The sequence below is a fragment of the Heliangelus exortis genome, chromosome 3, assembly GCF_036169615.1.
Source record: "Heliangelus exortis chromosome 3, bHelExo1.hap1, whole genome shotgun sequence".
Taxonomy (NCBI): Eukaryota; Metazoa; Chordata; class Aves; order Apodiformes; family Trochilidae; genus Heliangelus; species Heliangelus exortis.
Genome location: NC_092424.1, coordinates 73,123,819 through 73,139,185, shown reverse-complemented (window position 1 = coordinate 73,139,185; position 15,367 = coordinate 73,123,819). Strand labels below are relative to the sequence as shown.

Below are 15,367 nucleotides of genomic sequence, written 5' to 3'. Positions count from 1 at the left end.
AAAAAAAGCTTTCATTTAGTTTTGTTTGTAAGACACCCTAGTTCTATCAAAGCCATTTATTAAGTTCAGACTATGCAAATTATGTAATAGGAGCATTTTTTACCAGTCCTTGGAGATGAGATGTATAAACTGATTTGTCTCTATAGGAATAAATAAGAAACCATGTACCAATGTAGGAGGCCTTTTTCTTCTGCTTGCCTGCACTTAATATGTACTCTTCATATAATTTGAACTGTAATATTTATCACCTATACATGCATAAAGATGCTGAGCTTTAGTTCTTCTGTAACTAAAACAAATTAATACATTTGTCTTCATTAGTTGAACATTATGCACAAAAAATTGGTGCAAATTATTTCTTTTTATACAGGTCAAATCTTGTATTGAAACTAATTTGAGAATTTCAAGTGCTTCAGCAGTTAATTTATTGCTGCTGAAATGTACAGATATGTAGCTCATATATTTTGTGAAAGAGCTTTTTTATGGTTGTCTCATAATTATGAGTATACTGAAGCACTGTCTGAGACATGCTAAGACACTGAGCTTTATATCAAAAAAGAATTGCCAAAACACTTAATGTCCAGTGGCTGTTGCAAGCAGACTCTGCCTTAGAGACACAATTTCTAGCAAGAATTTACTGAACACGTGTAACTGAAGCAAAGACATCATTAAAACTTAAATGTTGATTTTGTCATGCCTAGGACCATATGTATGTGTTGCATTGCAAAGACTCATCTACAAATATTAAGTACCTGTCCTGATATGTCACCTCTAATTAGAAATATACACGTGTGCTGCATCCCAGCAGACAGTGTTTGCGTGGATGCTTGGGGTTTGCATGCCCTGTAGCTTGAGCAGATGGGATGGATGAGACCATCTCTGAGGGACACTTCCAAATTTTTGCCTTTCATAGTACTGGAATGGAATAGTTTTGTGATGAAAGTACTTCAGACTTTTGAACTACATAATTAAGAACCTTTGACCGGTGTCTTGAATTTGCATCCAAAATGGGTAAATAGAAGCTATGGTCCATTGTTTGTTTTGAGCCTATCTAAGTTTTGTTTCTACACCCAAATGATTCCCTTGTAATGGAAAAGAAATTTAAACTTCTGAAAGCTCTTAGTAAATCTTAACTCTTTCTATCTCATCTGACCTTGTTGCTGAGGATAGAATTCTCTAAGTTGGGTAGTTTAAATGAAAAGATTAGCACCATGGCTTTGTGTGGACAAAGAGTACAAGGAGTAAAATACTGGAAGCCAGTTTTTCTAAGCACTCATTGAACAGTTGAGCCTTGTTATTCTTACTGTGTATAAGATGCACACAGTCAGCTGACTCCTTCAAAAGATAAAGCAAAAACTGATTGCCTTAGCTCTACATACTTAACAATATAAATCAAATTGGGGAACAGAAATCTGCATGGAAAACCTCAAAAAGTCAGCTTCTTTTATTTATCAGAAGGATTAGAAATATATGGAACACTTAATAGAAGAGTAGCAGCTGAAACTCCTTATCAACATCTACAATTGTAATGTGAGACTTGGTAGGAATTTTGACCTCTCCGAAGGTCTAAATTTATTGTGGTTTTTTTGTAGCTTAAATGAATATTGCCCAGACTTAATGTGGCATAGAAGTTAAATGAACCCAAGACCACTTCATAACTCAGCCACAATGAAACATCTAATGGCCAAACACAGACATTCGTTGTTTTCAGAATTTCCCTTATAGTTTGGCAGGCGGGTTGGGATGGTTTGCAAAAGGATGAACTGAATTTTTAGGTCTGGACTTTTTTGTTATGACCTTACACTTTTCTTGTCTTTCAACATATTCTTGTCTGCCTTTCTGAAATCTTAATGGATAGCAGAACTGTATGTAGCACCTCCTTAATTTCACTATTTATGGCTGTGTGATGTTAGACAAATATTTCCCAAAAAGGAGGCTGTATTTGCAAACCATTCTTATGTGATTGATGATAAAGGTTTGCAAGAAGAATAGAAAATAAACACTGTAAAATTATCATAGATTTTCTCAGTACAGGTTTCAACAAAGGTATCCTTCTCTTCCACAGCTCCACAGTTAAGTCTATGGAAAAAATTCCTAGCACTGGTCTAGTGATGGGTGTCCCTGCCATAGGCAGGGGGCTGAACCTAGATGATCTTTAAGATGCTTTCCAAATCAAACCATTCTATGATTATACTATCTGTTTGAATTCAGTACTTGATCTAAGAGTTTTGCTTTAGAGATGTTTTCAGTGACAGTTTCAGGAGGGGCTGAGAGAATGAAATTGTGTCAAAAAAAAAAAAAACAACAAAACAAAAATATAGAATAAAATATGCATGTCTAATGCAACATCATAATGATCTGATATTTAAAGAAGTAAATTGTAATCTACTGTGTGGGATAGATAAGTTCTAATTACAAATTAATGTATTCAAGGATGCCCCCTGCCCAGTCCTAAAACTGTAAGTATGTATGAACACAAGAATGCATTAATGCATATTGTAGGGCTAAATCTTTCATGTATTACTCTAATTTTGATATCAATGATGTTGCTGGAAAATTATAAGAAATCTAATATGAAATCAGACACAGCTACATGATCCCACTTGGTCACATTTCATCTTTATAAACCTACAAGAACTTTTCATTGATGTTTCTATAACAAAACAAAGAGAAATTATAATGTGTTGGGAATGTTTATAACTGGAAAGAAGTTATAAAAACTAGAGAACACAGCACTTGTGAAAAGCTTTTGATTGCATTTGGCATAAAATATTGTTTTAAGATATTTCCTGCCTCTTACCAGCAATTTCACTTTTACAAGTAATACAGGTTGGACTGCATCGAGTCTTTCCCAACCTGAACAATTCTATGATTCTTGTTAACTTGAAGGTGAATATATATATATATGTATAATATAATATATGCATATAAATATAAAAATATGTATGTAATGGAGTAGAGAATAGCTTTGTTTTGGATTTTGGTTTGAATGTTTGCAGTTTTAATTATATACAGGGTAGCTTAGACAGCTGTAAATGTCTACTGGAGATTTTCCATTCTAGTAACTGCAACTTAATGAATATTTAATGGTTGCAATATGTCTAATATTACAGTATGATAATATTAATGCAGCATAGAGTGTCAGGGTTAACAATCAGTATCAGGAGATACTGATTTTGTTTTATCAGAAACATTAACCCATTCTAATAAATATCTTATCCTGATGCATCCTTCAGCAACCAACACTGAAATTAAAAGTTATGTATTTAATCAGAAAGATGTGAATGGGAAATCTAATATACACGCATTACAACTAAATTAAAGTTGCAGATAGTTCTTATATTTAACCTGCCACTTTTTATTCCCAATAATTAACACAGCATGTAGAGTATTTAAAGAAATTTGAAAAAGTCTTTTGCATGCCCAGAAGTCTTGAATTCCACAAGCTACAAGTCTATAATGAAGTAGAAGGACATCTGGCAGAGGAGAAAGAAGCTTACTTTCAATTAATATACAAATCTCTCTCATATTTTAATACATTAATCATAAATAAATAGGATGTATAAAAATTTCACTTGCCTCTTGACAAAAGCAAGACTTTCACATCTTTCTACATTAAAATATCTACATCCCCTCAAAATTTGTTAATACTGGAGATGTTTTCAGTTCTTTGGAAGTGTGTTTAAACTCTGTGTGTTTGGGATTCACTTTGCTATTCATTTATGTGAACCTTAGAGATGAGGATGCTGTAATATTTGATCATTTCATAAAACAACACATTTGCTGTGAGGCACAGAGCTAAGAATCAGGAAAAAGCTAACTTTACAAAAAAAGCCTGTTATCAAAGCTGCATTTAGAATCCACACCCATCTCCTGGTATAGTGCAATGATCTAAGGTTTCATCCATGCTATTAAAAATATCTGGCAGATTGGAGTTAAACTGAGGTCCGGATTTTGGGATTAAGGAAGATCCGCTCCTGTGTCACATTTGCAGGAACTGTTGTCTTCTCTTTTGATTAATTGCTCTTCCCTTCACTGTGGGTTGCTGATTGTTTCCTATGTTTACCAACCCAGCTAAAGCAATGGCATTATTCAGTGAGCTGGAAAGAGTCCTCTGTGATTTTATGTGAAAATGAGATTATCTTGGAAGTGAAGACAGGGACTGGGAATGACAGAATCCCTTTTCGTTCTTGATTTGTTGCTGGGAAACTTTTGAATACACAGATTGGAAGAGTGACCCAAACTATAATGAGTCTTCTCATTGTTCCATCCTTCCCACCCAATAAGGGAGCGTTAGCGAGTTAGGGAGCAGAGCTAACTGTGACTTATAAATGAAAAAAAAAATCTGTGAGGCTAAAGTAAGTGCTTCACCTGTATCTAATGCTCCTGAGCTGCCTATTCTTTTGCTATGGCATGTTATAAGAGTGGCTGTCAGTCTTTATTACTGAGTGCTAAATGTCTTGCAGATTCCTGGAAGGTATTCCAGACTCTGTGATGCATGAGCCTGTAGGAAGTAGTTTTTCTATGGTTCCTCATTTTCTAAATATGTACTCCACAATTATGTGTAAGTAAATCCCTTGCTTCTGTCATGCCTGTGACTCCAGTATGCGTGACACTTAAGAGAAACTGAACTCCACATCCTCAATCACCAGTTGTTGCCTGACAAGGAATGTCTGTTCCAAAGGCCTGCACTATTTTTACTTTTTTATTTTTTTTAAGAACAAAAGGAAAGTTTAATCATAGTGAACTAATGGACAGATGTAACAGAACAATCTAACAAACAAAATTTCAAATATGATTTAATTAATCATGCAGTCAGTTTGGTGGCACAATAGTTAATCCGTGATGATTCATGGGGCTACACTATGGGGTAAGTGTAGATACTGATTTGCTAATGTTGATATTCTAAGACTTAATTGATTCCTCCCATCCCCAGTAGTATAAATTCTTTTAGGCAGCATTCTTATGGAAATTTCAGGTATGCCTACACTGGAATTAGACAGTCGATGCAGCTCATATATGTATGTACCCAAGCTAGCTTTTGGATAGGCATATAAATCTGATGTAAATGCAATGAGAATGGGCTTATGCTGAAAAAAACAAACAAACAAACAAATTATAAAAACAAACAAACAAACAAAACAACCACAAAAACAGAAAATCTGTAAATAACCACTCCAACCACACATGATGAATTTGGTGCTTCTTCCTGACAGCTGCTACAATCATGCTACAATTGACTTGGTTGCTTTGTTAAATGTAAACTAGTCATATAGATCTTCAAAACCTAGATATTAAAGCAGTATCTTTCCTGTTACATGTGACATTCTCCTACCACTAAATACTTCAGCACTAGAAGTTCATTATGATCTAAATTTTATACCTACATTTTGAATATGATATTGTATCCCTAGCTACGTTTCTCTTTTTCTTAGGCCAAGTACACAGAGTATAAAATAATGTTGCAAGATAAGTAGAATAGAACTAAGTGTTTGAATAACAAAAGAAAAAAGTAATGGGAACAAAATACATGATGAGTGGTGTAGGAGTAGTCAGAATGGATTTTTCTGTCTATCAAATTAAAAACAACATGTAACCATGTCCCATGGGCACCAGCTTTCAAAATACCAGAGAATTCATGGTGATTTCTTTTGGTGAAATGCACCTGGGATAATGAAACAAAGAAGTCCCTGGTTCAACATCTTCTTAATAAAGGAGTTAGTGGAATGCTGCTATTCCTTTTTACTTCTTAGCATGTAATTCAGTGCTATAGGCCCCAATATGTTCCACTTCCTTTTGTATTAGATGAGCAAAGCAGAATAAGAATAACCTAACAGGAGATTTTCTAAATTATAATCTAGTTGGAAGCCTTTTCAAGACCAGCCAGGTGAGCAGGTTTTCAACATGCTAGTCTATAAGCAGTGAATTTTCAGTATATAAAGCCTATGTGTTCATAATTTATGACTAAACATATCATTCTGTGCATAAATCTTTATATACTGAGACTTCAGGGCAGAAAACTTATCTATGTTTATATTCTACATTATTTCTGAGACCTTGTTATCTTGAGTTTTGTACAGATACTTCAGACAATAGGATGTAATGAAAATTTTCACTTTAATTTTAAATTTTCATAAGCAGGTAATTGCAAGTAGAAATTATTTCATCCCTTACTGAGTTTGTTGATCATAGGAAGGCACTAAGGACTCTATAATCTATAACAGAATGATTTAAAATTCTTCTTCTGGCACAAAGCCTCATTCCTGGGAACAGCAGCTGGAGTGGGATCATCAAATAATGTATAGATTATGTTCTGTAGGCCCTCTAGTTTATTATGTGAGTATCTTATCAGTTGATAAAGAAATGAAAGTAGTAGGAACCAGGAAAAGAGAGGGAAGAAAAAGTCATTTATTTCTGCACTGGATTTCCCCATTACTCCGTACTCGATGGAAGATCATATATTTATATTTTCTCCTGTTTTAGAGATGGTGTTTTAAACATCACAGTGTTTGTCCCCTACTAGTCTTCCCTGCAAGGAAAACATTTTTAACAACCGGAGTGTCATAGAGGTGTCTTATCTATATTCTCTATTGATTCTCTCTTTTTTTTGTATGTTCACTTCATCATCCACAGATCAGACAGTGATACTTTCAGCCACTACTAGTGCTTCTGACACTGCTTGGATTTGCAATCCAGCTTGTATCAGAAAAAAATCTGGGAGCAAATGAAACTTGGGGAAATAATATCATTGCTATGCTTCTCTTATTCCTTTAATAACTACTTGAATCAGTATAAACAGCATTGAAAATAACTTTTTTCCAAGTATCAGATTATTAGGTGTAATCATTGTTGGTTGCAAAATGTGAGTCAATGAAGTTAGATCATTGTTAAGTTGTTCAGAAATAGAACAGAATTACAGCAGTGTATACTAGTTTTTTCATAGGTATAACATTTTAAATGTTTGTTTTAACATTAGCAGTATGTAATTGGTCATCTCCATTGAACTTGTAACTTTACCATTTTTAAGACAAGATAATAAGGTATAACAAATGCAAATATTGCACTAAAAACACCAAAGGCCCAGTAATCTGTCCACTCCCCTACTATTTGTGCAAAATTTTGCAAGTCAACAGCAAGTGATAGTGTTGAACTGAATCACTATTAACTGCATGTTTCTAATTAAATAGAAGATAGAATTAGCCTGTGCTTTATGAATTCTTCACTTAATTAATTTTTAAGTGCTTCAAATGGACTAGAACCGTACATGTACAAATCTGGTCCCTAGATATATAAATTATACATGAATAGTAGTTGATGTTGCCTATATTTAGACCAGCAGTGAGTGTGGAAATGAAATGCAAATCAATTTAATTAGAAAGCAGCCTATCAGATCAGAAGATGGCTTAAACTAGGTCCAAAATTATTTCTCAAAATCTTATGTTAAGTTGTTGTTGTTGTTAAATATTTTTAAGGCAGTGTAATACTGAAAATATCCCCCAAAAGTTTATAGGATGGACTTATGCTTCTCAAGGCTCTCGTGGATTAACCTTTTTCCTTCTTCCAACTCACTGTGGAAAGTGTCAAGTACAGGGCTTTGCAGAGTTTTTGTGTAGTCAGGATGGTCTGAAACTGTGTGACTTTGGCCCCTGTATGCATAGGAGAGTAGAAAAGACTTTGTTTTCTTTCTGCTACTCATATACTCCTGTGTAACCCTAGTTTAGCTCCTAGTAACATCATTATTATCTGAGCAGAGATGATAAAAGCCCAAGTTCTTGCACTTTAAATACATTGTGACCACCTTTTCCCACCTTCTAGTCTGGAGTAAAGGAAGAGTCCAGTGTTTTGTAGCTAATGGTCCTTTTCTATGTTTTACATCCATACTGGCACATCAGCCCTGTGCTGTTGACTTTATTTTCATGATGTTCCAAATACATAAGAAAAAGTTGAAGAAAAAATGAATTAATTGGAAGAAATTCCAAAAGAAAATGTTTTCCAGGAGTATAGAGTATAAAATATCCCATCCATGCATTTATTCAGTTCCTTCACATTTTATCACAGTATATGAAACAGTCAGTTGGGGTGTGCCCCTGTAAAGGATGCTGAGGATTTTTTTAAAAGGTATCAAATTAATGAAAATGCAGTAATGAAAATTATTACTCAGCCAAAGGAAACACTGTAAATATTATAAGTAGTAAGTAATGTTATTATGACAGGAAAAAAAGAAAAAAAAAAAAAAAAGAAAAAACAAATGCAATTCCACTAAGACTTCCTCTTTTTTGTTTGGGTTTTTTTTTCATGAAAGAGGGGATGCCATGACTTTTCAGCCACTCCTTTTTTTCCCTGGGATTTCTTAAGCACTTCAATGAAGAGTCTTTTGTTCCGTTTTTTTCTTTTTTGAAGGAGGAGAATAACTCTGCCTTTGTTCTCTCCTTAAACGTTGCACAAATCTTAATATAGAAAGTACTTCAAACTGATGTGATTTACTCACTAACATTTAGAAAAGGAAAGCTTTCTCCATTGGCATGAAATTGGTGTGGGTTTTAAAATAGTCATTGAAAAGTCCTTATTCACTACATAAAGAAAAAGAGAGCAGAAGATGTACAAAGATATGACACCACCCTTTGAACTGCCCCTTGAAACAATGAAATGTTCAAAATCTGCCAAATTATCAGTTATTTTCAAATGCTGAATAATGAGAAAGAAATTCATTCAAATAAAAAAATTTACATCCCTGTTTTCCAAATACACTTAACCTTACCTTTTGAAATGTGTTACTACCTGATACTGTAAATAAGTACGTGTGTGCTTGAAATGTCTGTATCTTCTGCCTGACAATATGAATAATAGAGATGCTTCAGGATTGGTCCTGAAGCATAAATTAATTTTATTATTTTAGTAAAGTAATGGTATAAAGTCTATGTTACTTATTAGACCTTGGATTAACTTCAGGGTAGCAAGGTATGAAAGCATCAACAAGTAGGTTTATGTATTTCAGACTAAATCTACTGCTGCATAATTAAAAGCCTGATGAAAATTGAAAGGTTAATAATATTTGGCTGGATATAATTGCTGACCATGAAGATACTTGAGACCATAGGATAGAACTTGCTACAGTTCAGTTTCCTGGCTCACAGGCAACACCAACTGGATTGAGTTTTGTGTGTATATATTTATATATACTAATGTGACCAGTGTGACCAGAATGAGCTGTAAATAGCATTTCAATAAATGTTATTATAGCAGAAGATATAGTTTTTCCTGTGACATTACCTTACATTTTATTCTCATCAGGAATAACTAACTTTCCTTACAATTTACTCGATTAAACATATGTTCCCTGTGGTTTCTTTAGGTTCTCCATATAGAGACAAGATCACTATAGCAATTCTTCAGTTGCAAGAGGAGGGCAAGCTCCACATGATGAAAGAGAAATGGTGGAGAGGCAATGGCTGCCCAGAGGAGGAAAGTAAAGAGGCCAGTGCTTTGGGAGTTCAGAACATTGGAGGAATCTTCATTGTGCTGGCAGCAGGATTGGTGCTTTCTGTATTTGTGGCAGTGGGGGAGTTTTTGTACAAATCAAAAAAAAATGCCCAGTTAGAAAAGGTAAGTATTGTCTTTTTCTACTTTTATTTTATATTTACCATATATTTAAAGAATACTTTAGGTAGCAAAATGTAGGTGATGTATACTGATTGTTCATTGTATAATACTGTACTTGTATAACAAAGGATCACAGCAAAGTACCCAAAGTTTTACATTTACAGCTTTTAATTTTTCTTCAATGTGTTTAATTGTAGCCAGATTTCAGGACAAGTGACTATTTCTCCTCTTATTCAAGCCTGAAAAAAGACAGCTTTTTACTCCTGGAAGTTCACTGCAGTTAATTTTATGGATGAAGAAGAAATCCGAAACTGTAATGGGAAACAAATTAATTTTCTGCAGCTAATTCTGATTTTCAAAGCCAAACTGTTTGTAGCTCAAAGTAAAAATCTAAGAATGTTCTTTACAGAACATTTATATTTGCAAAGTTGTCCTGGTAGCATCTGGAAAAGACTACATCAGCATGAATGTTTTTGGTGGCTTTACTACTGATATGATGTCCTGTAATTTCAAAATGACTCAGTTTTGAAAATTCTAGTGTTAATTTCTTCTGTACTTGCAGTTTATACAACCACAATACTGTAATTGTGCCAATACTAGTAATATCTTGTGAAATTCTTAGTTTGAGTAATAATTTTTGCATAATAATAAATAAGTCTCATGTATATGTGCCCATGTTTAAACCTGAAATCAAAATACATATTTTATTGCTATGAATTATTCTGGATTTTAAGAATTAAGAGAAACTGCTTAATTTTATTAGTTCTTTGTCTTTTTTTTTCCTTCTCCTTTTGAGGAGCTTGTGACCTACGGCAATTTCTTTATTTCTATTTAGTAATTTAATTTAATTTAATGAAATTAGTAGTAAATCCAACAGCTATGTTTGTATTTTTCCAGATGCTACTGGTGAATATTTGTAACTTGAGTTACAAAATTTACAATTTGTTTTCACTTCCTTTGAGTCAACCATTTGGTATGGAATGTCCTGTTATATTGTTAAAGTTTTGGGGTTTTTTTCTAATTCACACAAAAGAAGCATGAGGTCACAAGGTCCTAAACACAGTTTGAACATGGGTACATTTTATTAAATTGTTAAGGGACCGTATAGTTCCTCTTCTCTATGGTTTGTCATGTTGATTCTTTTCTATTGACACACTTTTGCAATGTTATGTTTCTGAAATGAATTTGTGAGGAAAAAGGCACCCATTTTTTAAGTAACCTATATAGGTCTCAATAATTTTTATCCACCACCGTTTTTTAAGTAACCTATATAGGTCTCAATAATTTTTATCCACCACCATCCAAGGTGGATATGGATTTCATATGGGCATCAGTATAATTTGGTTTAGCTTTTATGGATTTTTAACACTTGCTTTAAAAACAAGACTGTTTTGATTATAATCTTGTAACATGAGTCAGTACGTTGCAGGGTGTGAGTGCATATTTTATGTGACAATAACTATATTGGAAGTTGCATCAGGAAGCTAACAAGTTTCTGAAAGGACCTTTTTCTCTGACTTATGGTTTTGTGGTTTTATTTTGGGGGTTTGGGGTTTTTTTACTTGCTTCTTTTTAAGATATTTTGCTTGTGATGGGTGGAGATAGCAATGACTGGAGGTATCTGACATTTTAATAGTACTGATACCAGAAAATTGTTACCATATCATCAAGTCCTGAGATACTTTTACAAGTTAGGAGTGAATATGAAGCAGCTGAAAGAGCCAAGTCATGGCCAGGTCTTTCCCTTCTTTTTCCTCCTTGTTGCCAAGCTCTTACCATCCTTCCCCTCCCCACTACACCCACATACCCTGATGTCAGGAAACCAGTAAAATTTCAGCAGAACTTGACTTATGCAAGAAAACTAAAAGAAAAATTATGCCAGCATCCCTACACATGGTCTACCTCAGCATCTCCTCACCCACTCTTCTCCCAGCATCCACAGAACTTCAGTCGTCTTCTCTCCCCTCCAAATGCAACAGATCCTCTTTTCCTAGGAGAGGGAGTAGCAGCAGGCAAAGGAGAGATAAGCAGTGCTGTCATCTGTCTCCAGTCTCTGCATCTTCTCTGCTGGGATGTGTAAACCCTGCAAGTAACACTGCCTTGGCTATGGCACAGGGAGAAGGGAGGCACCTATTTTGGTAGCATTTATAGTTTCATCCCTTTGAAATCAGAGTGTCATTCTGGCATTTGCATCATGCTTGGCTACATTTGGAGACAGGGAGGATCAAGATGATATTAACAACCAGTGAAACAAAAGAAATCAGGTAACTTTAGATTCTGAATATATGGGATGTCCTGAAATATGTGGCATATTAATATGTATGTTTGCTTTTTAACGTATACAAAATATAAGAGACATTACACTTCTAGTGGGATGGCAATGCAGATTTAAATGTATAATCTAGACATGTTTTTTATGTCACCCCACTCCTGGAGTGCACATATAAACAGAGACATTGGCTGGTGTGAACCTATCTGGAGGAGTGAAATCTTGAAAGAATCTGAGCTCAGAAAAGCATCCAACAAAATGTTGTTATTTGCTAAAAAAACTGTTGCATCTTGTAACCAAAGTGCTTGAGAACATCCATGTTCCTGATGTGCTCAAAATCCACAGGTAACACGTGGCACTAGCTGTAGTCTTTCTGTGAAACAGATGTCAACAAGCAGAATAGCACACATGTATTCATCCCAGCACATCATTTTCCAGACACAGAGACATTCCTGTCTTATTGACACCTTTCAAAAGTAAATATATGCCTGGATGTTATCACAGTTAGACCGTCAGTCACTGAAACTTACTATGGATGGTTTGTTTGAAAAATGAGTGTCCTTATTACCCAAGTGTTTCCTAGAAGGTCTGTGAAAAGAACAATATATGGATTCTATTCTATTGTCATGTATAGCCATTCAAAGCTCATCTGCTCGTGAAAAAATAGCAGATATACATTTTATTAATTCTGAACTGTAAAAAAACTTCAAAAAATGTGAAATGAGACATGTCAGTGTACTTTAGCTGTTTTCTAAAAGAGATCTGTTCATAGACTTCCAATAATACAGCATTGTATATAAATCTTATAGCACACTGAAACAACACCAACAAAATATTTCTGGAGTTATACAATGAAATCATAACCGAAACATCAGTTAAATAAACTGTCTGGAATAGTTATTTGATTATAATTGATTATAAAAGCAATAAATATATTGATACAGGTTCATATTTTACATACGTTTCTCAAGGAAGACAAAGACCAAAAAAAAGACAAAAAACCGATTGACCTTTCCATAGTAAACAATCAGTGTGGATAGTTTATCTCACAAGGTAAAATGCATGAACAGTTGGCAGGACTGGAGAAGAAGCAGACTTTGGTAGCTGTGAATGTACATGAGTGTTACATACAAAACTGTGCTCTGTTTACAGACCCCATTGAACAAGAACTTCTGATTGCTGAGTTTTGACCTGTGTATGAGCCTAACTGTGCCTTTGCAGATGGTGGAAGCTTAACTGGCTGACTCTTGCACTCACAAAAAAAAGGTTGGCAAAAATTTCAACCACCTTCTGCAAATTGCAAACCCATGTTGTGGTTTTATTACTATGAGGATAACAGGAATATATGGCACAGAAATTAATGTAGATTTACAGAGCTGAAGAAACTTTAGGTTTTGGTAGAATTTAATCTTAAACATATTAGAAAGTATTTTGGTTTTGGTACAATTGACAAAAATTCCCATTTGCTATCTACCTCAAACACACAAATGAGTAAAGTGGTGACATGGGGTATATTTTGAGGGAAATAAATCCTCTAGTCCTATCTAGGATGTACTATCACTGGTGATTGTTTTTTCAGAGGGAGTATTGGGAATGACAAAGCATTTTCTCTGTCTATGGAAGAATTTTGACCTTCCAGTTGACACATTGGGAAAGGGTAAGAGGAGATGGCAGACTGAAGGCTGTCCTGACTGCATTCCTCTTGAGTAGCCACAAGATGGTGCCTTCTAATTTCTCAGAGGGAATTTTAATTGTTCCTTTTTAATAGAATTTATGTCATAATGCTCACCTATTTTTTAATTGCAGCCTTTCTAAAAAATGTTAAAGGCTTCTATTATTTCCTGTTGTTTATGGTACAAACAGCTAATTATGTCATCTATTTGGAAGCATGTTACGAAGCAGACCTTTTTTATCTAGCCAATCTTGACAATAAATGCTCAGTCATTTGCATTTTATAATTGCTTTTGCTGGTGAATGACCTGCTCCCTGATTTTTACAGGCACTCAGAGAGCAGTGAATAAGCAATGTTAGAAGCAGAAGCCATTTAAAACAATTACTATGTCTTTTTTTATTGATGTGCATCAATGTGTGGGTTTATGCCGATTTCATACTTTTAGCTTTGTAGAACTCATATTATCATAAGTGCCAGGGAAAACATTGACCTTGAAGACCATTAATATTTAGCATAATACACTGGTGATTCTCAGTTTGAGAATTTATTGACCTTTGCTTTTTTGTTTCTTTGTGGGGTTTTTTTGTTGTTTGTTTACTTGTGGAGGAGTTTTGGTTTTCCTCTTTTTTTTTTTTTTTTTTTTTTTTTTTTTTTCATTCTTTTTTTTTTTTCTTTTTTAAGTGTTTCCTGAGATTATTTCAGTTTTGTAATCACCTTCATACAGTGATTAGTTATTACCACAAATGTCAGCTGCGTGGCAGAAAACACACGTGCACTGCTGAAAACTTCAGGATGAAATTCCCAGTGTTGCCAAAGGCAGTGTCTAGAGCATATAGGACATTTCTTGTTGTCACCCTTGCAAACAGTTGTCCTTATACCAGTCCTGGTTATGGGTTTTTTGGAGACAGTTATCTTGAGAAGTTACACCAATACACCTGGTATCACCAAATACCAGGTTAGAAGGGATGTCAAGGATCATCTGGTCCCTTTTTTGTCAAAAGTAAGGTCTAGACAATATGGCCCAGCACCCGGTCCAGCTGAATCTTAAATGTGTCCAAAGTTGGGGATTCCACCATTACCCTAGGGAGATTACTCCAGTGCCTGATAGTTCTAATTGTGAAAAATTTTCCTCCGTGTCCAATCAAAATCTGCCCAGGAGTAACGGGTACACATTATCCCTCATCTTTCCATATGACTTCTTGCAAAAAAAGGAGTCCCCATCTTCTTTTCAGCAGCTTTTCAAGTACTGGAACATGGTGATGAGGTCTCTCCTGAGCCTTCTTTTCTCAGGGTTAAACAAAGGCAGTTCTCTCAGCCTTTCCTCATATGTCAGACTTCACAGTCCTCTGATCATCATTGCCTTGAAACCTGCTTTTCTTAATGTAGTGGACCTACACCTTTCCTAAGAGGCAAGGAGGGACCAATGACTGATGGGCTGAAAAAGATGTTGTGCTGTAGCCATATACATTTCAGACATTATCCTGGTTGTGCTTCTCTCAAAATACAGTTTAACTGGTCTTATTTACATGAAGTTGGCCTAAGCATTAACAGGAATTTATTGGCCAAGGTCGTCCTACAATGTGTTTGCATCAGGATAGATTTAATTCATTGTGCCTTAGAATGCTCCTTTTAAGAACTAAGGTGAGTAAAATGCATACATGGGACTTCCCCTAAATGGAATGGTCTTACAGAAAGAAGTTAATCAGTACTGAAATAATGTGGATTCTTCATTATTAGCAGATTATGTAGAAAGTCACTATTTCATCTTTTTTCTGCTTGTTATCTTAACAGTGCAAAACTTACCAGTGCAAAAATTACCAGATTAA

At 34.8% G+C, this 15,367-nt stretch overlaps 1 protein-coding gene across 6 annotated transcripts in view; it reads left to right on the top strand.

Annotated features, from left to right (window-relative positions):
- Positions 1–15,367, top strand: part of GRIK2 (glutamate ionotropic receptor kainate type subunit 2) — a 365,605-nt gene that overhangs the window by 337,250 nt on the left and 12,988 nt on the right. For all 6 annotated transcript variants that reach the window (XM_071741263.1, XM_071741262.1, XM_071741261.1 and 3 more), the window contains one exon: positions 9,353–9,603. In XM_071741263.1, the coding sequence (XP_071597364.1) occupies positions 9,353–9,603 (251 nt within the window). The remainder of the gene's footprint in view (positions 1–9,352; positions 9,604–15,367) is intronic.